Source organism: Trichomycterus rosablanca, chromosome 2 (genome assembly GCF_030014385.1).
Source record: "Trichomycterus rosablanca isolate fTriRos1 chromosome 2, fTriRos1.hap1, whole genome shotgun sequence".
Lineage (NCBI taxonomy): Eukaryota > Metazoa > Chordata > Actinopteri > Siluriformes > Trichomycteridae > Trichomycterus > Trichomycterus rosablanca.
The window spans coordinates 40291323-40304477 of record NC_085989.1 but is presented as its reverse complement, the minus strand read 5'-3'; the positions used below and the strand labels follow the sequence as shown (position 1 = coordinate 40304477).

General features: G+C 40.7%; 1 protein-coding gene across 7 annotated transcripts in view; it reads right to left on the bottom strand.

The window, feature by feature from the left end:
* Nucleotides 1-763: 763 nt before the first annotated feature.
* The window catches only part of hgs (hepatocyte growth factor-regulated tyrosine kinase substrate), a 30742-nt gene continuing 18350 nt past the window's right edge, over nucleotides 764-13155 (bottom strand). For 3 of the 7 annotated variants that reach the window (XM_063015707.1, XM_063015680.1, XM_063015699.1), the window contains 14 exons: nucleotides 12689-12813; nucleotides 12372-12504; nucleotides 11646-11744; nucleotides 11455-11550; nucleotides 10308-10346; nucleotides 9813-9974; nucleotides 8510-8723; nucleotides 7703-7875; nucleotides 7439-7579; nucleotides 6712-6895; nucleotides 3994-4127; nucleotides 3801-3896; nucleotides 3625-3711; nucleotides 764-2520 (listed from right to left, as the gene is read on the bottom strand). In XM_063015707.1, the coding sequence (XP_062871777.1) occupies nucleotides 2428-2520; nucleotides 3625-3711; nucleotides 3801-3896; nucleotides 3994-4127; nucleotides 6712-6895; nucleotides 7439-7579; nucleotides 7703-7875; nucleotides 8510-8723; nucleotides 9813-9974; nucleotides 10308-10346; nucleotides 11455-11550; nucleotides 11646-11744; nucleotides 12372-12504; nucleotides 12689-12813 (1776 nt within the window). In that variant the 3' untranslated portion in view covers nucleotides 764-2427. The remainder of the gene's footprint in view (nucleotides 2521-3624; nucleotides 3712-3800; nucleotides 3897-3993; nucleotides 4128-6711; nucleotides 6896-7438; nucleotides 7580-7702; nucleotides 7876-8509; nucleotides 8724-9812; nucleotides 9975-10307; nucleotides 10347-11454; nucleotides 11551-11645; nucleotides 11745-12371; nucleotides 12505-12688; nucleotides 12814-13155) is intronic. The other 4 variants (XM_063015726.1, XM_063015716.1, XM_063015734.1 and 1 more) reach the window with 3 other exon arrangements.

Here is a 13155-nt window from a genome sequence, read left to right as displayed (position 1 = left end):
CCAGACCAGTCCCAGAGATCGCATAAGGCAGAAGACTTTCCTCTTTTCCAACTTTTCCTCCCCAAAATCTGGTGAATTTCTAGGTTAACGCCCTGACACTTCAGCCATCATTTGACATAAAATTTTGAATCAAATTGAAAAATCTGAAAACAGGATTCTAAACACACTCCTTTTTTCTTTGAGTGGGAACTTCCAGATATGTATGTGCTAGGACAACTTGCATTGAATGGTGAGCTCTAGTTTGTAATATATAAATGATGTAGCTGCTTATACATAAAAATGTATCTACTGCATTTTTTACTGACAAATTGACATGCAAGAATGCAACAAACGTCTGAACTATTGATCTAAAGGCTGAGGGTTTAACCTGAACCACCACCAAGCTGCTACTGTTCAGCCTTTTAACTGGGTGCTTAACTTTCAGATGTTTGACCTGAACAGTCTCAGCTGTAAGCTGCTTTGAATCAAAGTGTCTATCAAACGCCTTCCTATAAAAAGCAGATGTCACATGTTGCCTTATGTTGTGATGATTTACAGTGAAAAAAAACAAGTGTTTAATCACTTCTGTTTTTGATAGTATAAGTATAAATAGCACTTTACCTTGAGAGCATGCCAGATTTCTCAGATAGTAAACAGAAGCAAGTAATTGCAATATTCTCAAGTCAGACGCCATGACTGTCTGTTTTAAGTCTGGGTTCAAGTAGTGTTCACACAATTTCTTTTTCACATTATCAACTTTGACACAATAAAAAAAGTCTTCATGAATTGTTGCACAATAAAAGAATGAGATTTATTAAATATAATCTTAAAATTATTTTTTGGGGAGTCATACAGATCAGTGTAATTTAATAAAGCTGTCCACAGATGGCATTAAAGGGTTACAGAAGTCACTGATGATGTACACTACAAACATGCAGTACTTGGTCAAAACTTGGTCCTTCATTTGTATCAAAAGATCTCGTTTCATCATTCACAATTCTCGCTGTACACAACCACACACGACCATGGGCTTGACCAAAACGGAAAAAAGTTTTTACTTCATCTAAAACTGATTCAAAATGAACTGCTTCCTAAATTCTGAGAAGCATTGGTTAGGTCCACAGAGAATGAAGAAGAACTGGGAAGCCAGCTGAGCCCAGAGTGTCTGCAAAACTACCTGAACGCTATACTCGGCAACAGCAGCTGGTTTGTTTCATCAAAATCAGAATTAGACTCAATATGGCTGTAACGTTTCTGTTCTGAATTATCAATATAACCTACGACGAGACTGTAATAATTATGTTCCAGACTGCTAGAAAGCTAGGATATCTCAGTTAAAGCTACAGCATGTAAACTTCTATGGTAGACAAATGTTAGTTCATGCAAGTACATATTTTTTTTAACTGTGCACCTCTCTATTGCACTGAATTTAATTCATATGTGGTAAATCAATACAAATTACAGACGTGTTTGGTCAACACCTAGCGGCAGCGTGTCAGAACATCTTAGTCCTCTTCAGACTCAGACTCCCCATTAAACTTAATATTTTTATGCATTTTAGGGCCAACCTGCATCACTGTTCCAAATAAAATAATACATTTATTAGTCAAAGTTACATACTGCAGCTTTAATCTCAAATCTGATTATAGTGGGTTGAGTACAACAGCTTTGCTATACTGACCTGAACTGACACTATGCACCAAAATGACTATTTTACTCCACTGATTCCTAGGTTAATTGTTGCCTGTTCCCACCCTCTAGCTGAGTCTCTTTAATGGCTACCAAGATGAAAAGTTAAGTGTGTGCATGTGCTTTATCAAAGGCAGGTAACCAGACGTTTATGCAACGCCACTAGCCAGATTTACCTGTCTGAATAATGACACTAACTGTATTCATACTTCTACACCCAACTTAGGCTAACGTCGCTTTGATTAACATGGATACAGGAATAGCCAATTATAATCTTCACAATCAAACTAATGATTTTCTGATACACAGACTTCTGATGCCACTAGGAACCCTTGCCTTATTTAAAAAAAATTACATGCAGATTGACTTTAGAAAAATACACGATGGTTATGTCTGAATTCTTTCGATTTATATTGTAATTGTGTACTCATTTAACCCTATTATACGAAGTACTAGCTAAGATCCAGAGTTGGTTCCAGAAAGAAAACACTACATACATTAAAAAAGACCAACAAAGAAAGGCTGAGAGTCGGCAATGTGGAGGTTTAAGATATCCCCCATCAGAACCAGTTGTAAACCTCTCTCCATGTAAAGCAATAAGGGAAACAGAGGAGTTCAGAGCAGCAGTTATGTCTCACAATATTCCTGATAACCGGGACATTTGTACAACAGATGGTTACAGAACTACTGCAAGTATGTGAAAGTAAGGGTTCCAGGAACTGTGGGCTGACTGTAGTGTGCAGGTTAGAAGGTGGAGTATCAGTCGAAAGAGATGAGCTGAGCCTCGGCGCTGCCCACAGGTGCCTGCTGAGGCTGCTGCGCCTGCTGCTGAGGACCGCCAGGTGGCACCATCTGAACATAAACAGGTAAAGACCGGTTAAAAACACATTTCACTTTACTCACTCTCACTTTCTTAACCACTTACCCGATGGGGGGGCTATACAATTTTTTCAATGGGCACAAGGTACACAGTAACACCATGGACGGGGCGCCCATCGCAGGGCAGGCAGGCAGGCAGACAGACAGACAGACAGACAGACAGACAGACAGACAGACACACACACACACACACACACACACACACACACACACACACACACACACACACACACACTCACCTATAGGGCAATTCAGTGTCTCCAGTTAACCTGACTGCATGTTTTTGGACTGTGGGAGGAAACCGGAGCTCCCGGAGGAAACCCACGCAGACACGGGGAGAACATGCAAACTTCGCACAAAAAGGACCCGAACCGCCCCGCCTGGGGATCGAACCCCGAACCTTCATTTCACTTTAATCAACCAGAAACACTGAAACACCCTGGAAAGGGCACCAATGCATCACAGGGCTTTGGCAATCTGCCTCAGACATAACCAATCATGTTCGTGTAGATGTCTGGTCTGCTGATAGCATTGCTGAGATTCAGATCTCAGTGGTGATGGACTCAAATAATAGATGGCTGCGCCACCCAAGTGCTTAGGAAATGGGTTTCTTTTACAGTGCCTCTTCTTCAAATCACCAGTACAAAAGTGAAGTGACTGTTTAGCAACCACAGCTTGGCAATACAAACAGTGTATGTTGCTGCATTTACAAATGTAGATTAAGACTGACAATAGTTTGAAGCTCGGTTTAACCCATTCCTTTAAAATCTGCCCCTTAATGTTAGACTAAATGGATCATAACTGGTATTGTACAGCAAGGCCTTTTGTCAGGGGCAGAGGGCCAGGGTTTAAAACGTTAGGGTTTGCTACTGTGGTACAGAGAGTTAAAGCCATACTGCAATGGTATGCACTTGAGTTTGCCACATTACATTCAAAACAGCTTTTGTGGCGTATAATACAAGCAGTGGTTAGCAGCTATGGAAATACAAAAGGTTTGCCAATACACAAATTGCACAACAGCAGACAACTAAAAACTAAGTGCATTTTACAGGATTGTGGGCTGTTATGACATCTTACCTGCTGGTACATGGGTTGCTGACCAGGCATGTACTGCTGCTGAGGGGGCATGTTTGGGTCCTGCCCGGGAAGTGCCGACATCATGTTCTACAAGAGACACACAGATGAAGTTAGGACAAGTTCTTTCACTGGACCTGGAGGAAAAAAAAATTATATTGGCATGTATGAATTCCGACCTGCATGCTATACGGCTGGTAGCCCATGTAGGCCATGCCATTGGTTGGTGCAGGCTGTGACATTGGAGGCAAACTCTGAGCTTGAGACGCCACATTCTAAAATTAAAGTAGAAGTTAGAGTGATTTTAAAAGTAAAGGATCCACTAAGACTAAATGACTTGATTTGTATATTTGCCTTGTTTGCAGCTCTTACCTGATAGCCCTGTGTCGGGGTGGGCTGGTAGGTAGTGTATGGAGGACTGGTGTTAGGAGGAGCCTGACCAGGGGCAGCTGGCTGCCCGCTGGTGCCTGCAGTTTGATACATGTAGGCGTTCACCATGTTTGGATCTAAACAAAAGAACAAGTCTAGATTTAACTTTGTAACAAAAGTTTAAACCACGAAAGTACAAAACTCCTCTGAGAAGCTCAACACATTAACTCATAATCATTAACTCATAATCATCATTGATCATTTTACAATATCAACATACATTACATTACACAGGTCTGCAAAAAAAAAATTTTCAAGAGCTGTTTTGGTTATTCCACGTAATCTTTATGTTTTTGGATGCGCTGAATCCGAAAATGACCTCCGTTTTGTCATAGGACATCCCATTTTCTGACAATTTAGGTAACTATGTTAAACAAGGCAATACCTCAAAATAAATGAAAGTAGACTTATAAAATAAATTTTTTATTACAAATTTTTCATGAAAATCATTTATTTAACTGGAATGAGCTCACTAACACACACTAAAATCGATTCTTCTTCCCTGTGAGGCTCCTCTTGGTACATTTACGCTTGTGAGTAGCATCTGCAATGTCTCTCTGAAGCGTCCAACAGTAGTCTGCCATCATTGTAATGCTCCATCTTCCCTGGTATCTTCTTTCCATCTCTTTAATGTCCTGGTGGAATCGTTCACCTTGCTCTTCACTCACAGCTCCCAAATTTTCAGGAAAGTTGTCAAGGTGGGAGTGGAGGAAATGCACTTTCAAACTCATCAGGCAACCTAAAGCTTGAAATGCTTTCAGCATTCGTCCGACGATCTTTTTGTAGTCAGGATCTTTGTTATTGTCTAAAAATTTCTTTATGACTTCTGTAAATGCAATCCACCCTTCTTTTTGAGGATCCGTCATGGTATTGATAAACTCTTGATCAGCTATAAGCCTTCTAATGTCTGGTCCGACGAACACACCTTCCTTCAATTTTGCCTCCGAGAGGCCTGGAAACTTGATGACCAAGTATTTGAAGCGTTCTCCATCTCTTGGAAGGGATTTTACGAATTGCTTCATCAATCCCAATTTTATGTGGAGAGGTGGTAGAAGAACTTTATCGGGAGCTACCAAAGTTTCTCGGAGGAAATTTTTTTCACCAACTGTGAGCACCCTCGGCTGGCCTCTTCTTGGTCCAGTGATTTTGTCGGTCTCGACTGTCCCATAGACACAGAAAACAAGGGTATTTGGAATACCCAGCTTGTTGCCCGAGCAGCATGCACAAGACTTTCAAATCCCTGCACACTTGCCAACCGTGGTCTTCATATTTAAGTTTAAGAAGAACCAATTCCAGGTTCAAGGTTTCCTTGAGGTGTACGGAATGACCTACAGGGATGGAAGCATAAAAACCGCCGTTGTGGAGTAAAACTGCTTTGAGACTTCTTTTTGAAGAATCTATAAAAAGACGCCATTGCGCTGAATCATATTGGATTTTGAATTGACCCATCAAACCTTCGACATCGATGCAATAAATCAACTTATCTTCCTGGGCAAAGTAAGGAACGAACTCCTTTTCACGATGTCTGAACCATGAAAAAGACACTCCTGGCAACAATAAATTCCTGCTTTTGAGCCTTGATCCGAGTAACTCAGCGGCATCTTTGGGAAGATTCAAGTCTCTTACCAAATCATTCATCTCCTCCTGGGAAAACAATTTTGGTCTTGTATCATTTTCAAAGTCAGAACTTGATTCATCATCTGGTTCAGGTATGACTCCATCTTCATCGGAGCTAGTTATCTCTTCCAAGGTAGCAGGGGCCTTGGGTACTGGTATATCTGTGCCATGGGGGATGGGACGAATTGCTGAGTGAAGATTGGGGTATGAAATGGAATGCTTCCATTTTGAATTATACCCTTTCACATCGCATGAACAAAAGTAACAATCGTCACTATGGTTCTTTTGCTCTCGCCATACCATAGGAATCCCATAACGGAAAGCTTTTTTCTTACCCTTGAACCAATTTCGGAGGTCCTCAACACACCGTTTGCACACTTTATGAGGCGCCCAAGCTTTATCTTGATCTCCAAGCTTTAGTCCGAAGTATGCGAAGTATACTTTTTTCACAAAGTCTGTAATATTCAGCTGTTGCTTCAACACTGTATATTCACCACAAATGTAACAGAAACTGTCAGGCGAATTAATACACTTCCGCTGAGCCATAATGCTAATTTTAAGAAACACGGTTGAATAATGACGAGCTAACACGAACTGAGATAAAAAAGTGTGAACAGGCGAGAACCAAGAAAAGACTATTGAATCAAGCCCGGGTATGTCAGAGCCTGCGCGTTCAGCTTGCAACATGTTGATGCTGGTTTCATTAGCTCACTGTGAAAGTTCATTTCTTTGAAAGTTATATTTTTTTGGCATTGTATATCTTGAATGCACTGATGTGAATTAATTAATAGTAATTTTGACTTTAAATTTGGTTAAAAACCCTAAGATCAAAAAATACAAAAAATTGAGAAAAATTTACTAAATTTGAAGAGAATTTTGCATTTTGTGGCAAATCCTGACGTCCAGGATTTTTTTCAATATTTTTTTAGTTTTCAGCACACCAAAATACATGGAAATTAGATGAAAATAATCAAACAGCTTTTTAGTCGCACACCTGTGTTATTTACTGCATTTTTTAAATACATTCAGCCATATAAAGCTCACCAGTTGCAGAAACAGGCATTGCCTGGTAGGGTCCTGCTCCGGGCTGTCCAGGTTGGTTCATGTAGACGCCATGCATGGGAGAGCCCTCCACAGAGCCAGCAGGGCTAAATGTGCCTGGATAACTGGGAGGACCAGCAGGTGGATACACTACCCCACCAGCCACATTAGGTGGCAGTGACTGCATCTGCAATGCCCCAAACAAACACAAGAAAATGTTATTAATCTTCAGATTTTTAAAGGTATTACTCAAGTAATTTCAAACGATTTTTTTATACCAAAAAGAACAGAGTCAAAGAAAATGCTCTCAGTCTTTCTTAATAAACAATGACCCCTTGTAACCATCTGATTATTGGATTGTATGTTCTTTCAGCAGTGGACACCAGTTAGCGTGGGCGCTATGACTGGTCTGCAAATACGCAGCACCATACAAAAGAGTTTGCGTTGTGACCCTTTACCTCATCGCCAGAATTAAAATGATCTGCCTTAATGAGTCTTGGCCACTTGGTACGTAACAGTAACATTGTAAATACATTGCCATCTATACATAACTTTTGATTTTACAGTGCAGAAACGCCAGTATTTGGCATATTTAATACATCCAATATATCTGAGAACTGGACTGAAGACCAGACAGCCGTGTGTTGAGCAAAATGCACAGGGCCGTGGACCTCAGGGGCGAATATTCACCAAAAAGGGAAACAAACGGAAATGGGTTGGCAGCACTGACCTGTGCGTAAGGGAGCGAAAAAGCAGGCATCTGAGCACGCATCTGGATGGTGTGTTTCTGCTGCTCTAGACGCATTTGCCTTTCCTTTTCCTGCTCTTGCAGACGTTGAATAGCCAGCTGTCTCTGCATCTCCAAGTACTCCTGTAAGCAAAAATAAACTGGTTTCACAATCCCATAGCTTCACCAACAATTATACCTTATCCAATCAGACTGATTCACATCCTTTTTTACTGTTTACATGGAATCCTGTTCAACAGTGCTTACCTGTTTCTTCTGCCTCATGATCTCAAGTTTCTGGGCCAGCTGGATCTGCCGCTGTCGCTCAGCCTCTTCTGCAGCACGGCGCAGTTTTTCACGGTGCTCGTCTCTCAGGGCGTTCAGAGCCGCCCGTGCATCCCGAACCTGGGCTAGCTTGTCCTGCAGTCCCTCGTAGTAGACTACACAAAAATAAGTAACATATTTACTGTTACTCACTGCAACAGTCCATGTACATTATGATCTTCATTTCGAGTTGTTCTTTGCAAAGGATGAATAACAGTGATCAATACCAAAGAGAAGCACATCTTAACTTGCAGTTTTATGTTTGTTTGTTTGTTTATTTGGATTTTAACGTCATGTTTTACACTTTGGTTACATTCATGACAGGAACGGTAGTTACTCATTACACAAGGTTAATCGGTTCACAAGGTTATACTGAACACAGTCCTGGACAATTTAGTGTCTCCAATTCACCTCACTTGCATGTCTTCGGACTGTGGGAGGAAACCGGAGCACCCGGAGGAAACCCACACGGACACGGGGGATCGAACCCAGGACCTCGGGAATGAACCCAGGACCTTCTTGCTGTGAGGTGACAGGTGTGAGGTGTGTAATGACTAACTACCGCTTCTGTCATGAATGTAACCAAAGTGTAAAACATTACGTTAAAATCCTAATAAACAAACAAACAAACACTAATATCTGTACACATAAGTGATTTGCTTAACAAAGTCTTAATGAACTATAATGTCACTTAAATAGAAATGAATAGCGTCACATAAAAAACAAACACAAAAACAACATAGTACTCACGTCTTTTCTCGTCAAGCTGGTTCAGGACCTCCAGAAGCTGTGGGTGCATGTTGTTGATGGACTGAAAGAGGGAAAGCACAGCACTGTCGTTGGTGATGCTGCGTCCCCTCATGTGGTTACTCTTCATGCGGTTCAAGAAGGTGGTGACAGCATTCTGCAGAGCCTTTAGGAACTGCTCATGGTTTTCCTCTGATTCTCCATTCTGGTACTGCTGCTGAGGGGGCACAGAGCGGAGTTCAATTCACAAACACATTTGAAGATAGAAAAAGCTTATAAAAAAAAAAAAAAAAAAAAAACCTGGTTCATAAGCTGTTCACCTGAGATGGTAATTCGATCACAAGTGGACAGCAGAGATAAACAGCCCCTGTCATTTGAATTTTTTATAATTGTGCCTCCATTGTTTACTTTTTGAATAGCTTCTTATAAAGGTTGCATAATGGTGTAACAAATCAGCATGAACTATTTGGGTATGCTTTTCAGAAAAGGTGCTGCTTTAACCAGTCAATTAAAAGGCTGTTCGCTAAACAATGAGCTTAAAATGCTAATATCATTATTTATATTCATATCTAATTTAGCACACAGTTATTTAATACAGTGTGGCACTCATTTACCCAAATACATTCAAGCATGGTTAAGCAGGTTTGGGATATTATATACAAATATTTTATGCTGAAATACAATAAGCACTATATTATGCGAATAAAGGAGGCAAATTTCTTTTAACCAGTAGTCATTAGTTGCTGGTTAACCCCTAACTGACAAGCTTATAGTGATTCATCAAAATATAAAACAGCACTGAGTTTCATTAACACCGTGACCAGATCAACTTCAACTTTCAGAATGTAGATTATATGAAAAAGTCAGTAGCAAACAGTTCATTGAAAGGCTAACTAAACATACTTATCATTATTAATAAAGAAACAGTGTGTATTTTAAAGCTCTTCGTTGCATTATTAGTGTGGTTACTACAAGATGACAAGCAGAGTTCTGGCTTAATACCGGAGCATAATGCAAAATATCCACATCATGTAACACAACAGTAAAAGATGCTATATCACCAGAGCAGATATCTTAAAGTTCCAATCTACCACTATTTTCAACCATTTATTTTAGCACATATGCAAAAAAATTCATAGTATTATAGCAACTGTAAAGCCCTATCAAATCTGTTTCTAGCCTTTTTTAATAGTTCATGTTTAAACACTATTTCAAACAACAAAACTATCAGAAATCCAAACTGACTAGTAAAAAAAATAAAATAAAACAGATGGCCACATATTTTAATACCACACATTCAATGTACCTCCACTATGTTGATAGGCTGGACAGGGGCATGGCTTTCCACTGGCTGGCTGATTGGCAGGGGTTCAGCCAATGTCACTGGAGCTGGAGCTGAGGGGGTGGGACTCTTGCGCACTTCTTCCTGTTTCTTCTCCCAGTAAGTCCTATTCAGATAGCGAGCCAACTGGAAAAAGATGAACAAAAATGTAGTTTTAACAGTAAAGTAAGATCATGCTGTAGTGAATTTTGGGAAGGTTGGGTATCTTGTAAGCAGTATAGCCTTGGGTTTTTCCACAACAATAAGGAAAGAACCATACCAGGTCAAAAGTGGACTGTTGTGTTAACATACTGCACCATTTACCATGATAATGTTCAACTGGTCTCCAAATAGATTCTTTTGTGCACAGTCAAACTATAGTATGAACTTTAGCAAACAATACACAGCGTATCATTACCATTTGCCTTTTTTTTTTCCAATGGTCAGTGTTGAGATACTGAATAAGAGCCAGCATCTTACCTCAGGATCGACGTCTTCAGCTGATGGAGCAGAAGAGTTCTAAACAGAGAAGATTACAAGAAGATTTGTTTTTAAAAATACAGAACAGGATTAAGAAGAGAAAATGAAATTAGAAAACACATTCAATAATGAATGAGCAAAAACACACATAGCATTAGATTAGATTAACTGAAATTTTATTGATTATTTATTTTGCACTTGGGTAATGCAGCATTAAAACTTGCTAGGCCATTAGTTCTGGGGTTCGAATCTCAACCCCTCAGCTGGTCAGGTGTCTACACAAACATGGCTGTGTCTGGGTGGGTGGCCAAACAACCTAGCCATTGGAAGGTGTATTTGCTTAGATAAAATTAAGCAGGGTTGTGTCAGAAATGGCATTCGGCATAAAAACTGAAAGATTTCCTCCCAATCTAGTCCAATCATTTAATCGCATTTCACTTCTTCTATTGCTGGAGATCACCAGTCCTGACTGAGGAGAGCCATGACTATCACACATCCCCTGTGACACGTGCGAAGAAGCCAACCGCTTCTTGTCACATTTATGAAAGTTCATATGGAGTAATACACTAATCTCCATTGTCCCCTGTCTATGTACAGACGCCATCAATCAGCCAGCAGAGGTGGCAGCACTTATTAAGGAATCTCCTCAGGCACACCTATCCTTCAGACAAGCCAATCATTGTCCATACAGGCGTCCGGCTTGCCGGTAGCAGAGCTGAGATTCAAATTTGCTAATATGCTTTACCGCTGCACCAGCACAGCGCCCAATCAAATGCAGTATGTAGCAACCTCTAAATATAGGAGTTTATTAGTAATGTGTTTACTTAATCATATATTTGAATTTAAGTTAATTTTCTTTTCATTTGGTTGATCTAATGATGAACTTTTTTAGGAATATTAGTATATACTGTATGCAACATATTATTTACTACAGACTGCTATAAATTGTCCTTATATTCTGTAATGCTTAAAAGAGGGAATAACATGGATGATTACACAACTACTACTCGATCTGAATCAAATCTTAATGTAGTTCAGGAGAATAAAAAAATAAATAAAATCTGCACTCAAAGTTTGTAAGCACATTTCTGTAGCAGCCAAATTTTTAGCATCTAAGAATCATGTCCATGTTAGTTCAGAACCTTACCACAGGAGAGGAGTAGAGAGTGCTGACAGGTGGAGCAGAGGAGGTTACAGGAGTCGGGTCAGCTTTGGGGTACACAGAGTAGGAGTTCTTGTGCCTCTGTGAACACATACATGCATGAGTGACTTTAGACATTGAGTCCCATTTGTAAACATTGCACAAAAAAAGAACCGTGTAGAGTATGTGTATCACACCATCCTCTCTTTCTCTTCAGCTTCACTCTGAGACAAAGCAATGGCCAGCTGCAGCTCCTCTTCCTCCTGCAGGGCAGACTCATCCCTCTTAGGCGGCATCTGGAAAAGTTGAGCAGCCAGAGAAGTTGAGCATCACCACAGGAGAACAGATAAAGAATAGTGTGCCAGCCGCTCAGGTGGCGCAGCGGTAAAGTACGCTAGCGCACCAGAGTTGGATATTCGAATACATCGTATCGAATCTCAGCTCTGCCTTTCCGACTGGGCTGGGCAATGATTGGCTGTTGTTCGGGGTTAGAGAGTAAGAAAGTCAGATCATAGGTCCTCATAACTGGTGCAACTGCGGCCCCTGCTGGCGCCTGCACAGGGCTGAGGAATAATGCTGATGGGGGTGTGGCCCTCCGTACACAGTGCCCGTCAAGTGTATGAACTTACTCGTGCAGGTGAAAAATGCAGTCTGTACTGACTGTATGTGCCGGAGGGGGTGCATGTCAGTTGAGAGGTGTCCTCAGTCAGCGGTGAAGGGTCGAATCAGTATAGAGGACGCAATCAGGGTAATTGGACACGACTAGATTATGGGGGGAAAATTGGGAAAAAAAATAAAGAAGTGTGCCAACCACAATTTTTAAACTAAAGCATGGCGAACCAATACCTGCATTCAAAAGACATTTAGTATGCGGCATAGCATTTTTAGAAGAGGAACAGTTACTCAGTAACTAAAGCTACTACCTGGGATTGCTGGGCCAGAGGGCTGGTCAGGTATTCAGGGGGCAGTTCGGACTGGCCGCCAGTACTGCTGCTGCTGCTACTGCCGCTGCTCTTACCATCTGCTTTCCTAGAAGGAGGAGAGTTTGACAGGAGGCTGGTGAGGACAAAAAATCAGAACACACACAGGTTGGTAAATCTATGTTGGAATGCAAACAACCTTGGAGTCATCTCTGACTATTCAAGTGTACAAAATTTCTAACAGAAACTGTATTTGCATCCTGGAGTCAAAGAGCAAATCAGGAAAAATATTACAGCTGTGTATGTCCAGTCAGACTCACTTGTTAAGAATCTCGAAGCAGGGCTCGCACACTCGCACCTCTTTTTCAATGCCGAACTTGGGAATGGTAGAGTACTTGGATGAGCACTTGCCACAAAAGATCTGCCCGCATGCCCTGCAGTGGTGCTGTAGAGGAACAAAACAGAAAATCACTTGATGTAGGAATTTTCTTAGACTTATTAAGACAAGCAATAGTTTTGTTTAATGACATTACTGCTAATAATTACAGCCAATTACGAGACTCACTTCAAATGTAATTGGTTAGCCAAGATGTGTAACGTTACAACTAAAAGCCACCAATTTACATACAACATGGCTAATTCTCTCTTTTCTTAAACTGGTACAAGCCAATAATTTATCTCACCATATTAATTAATTGACAAAAACACACATCTTGACAAACATTGAAGAGGATCAGGTTTTACTTCTGTAGGACAAGAACAGGAATCTGAAGCTACAGTGAGCAAA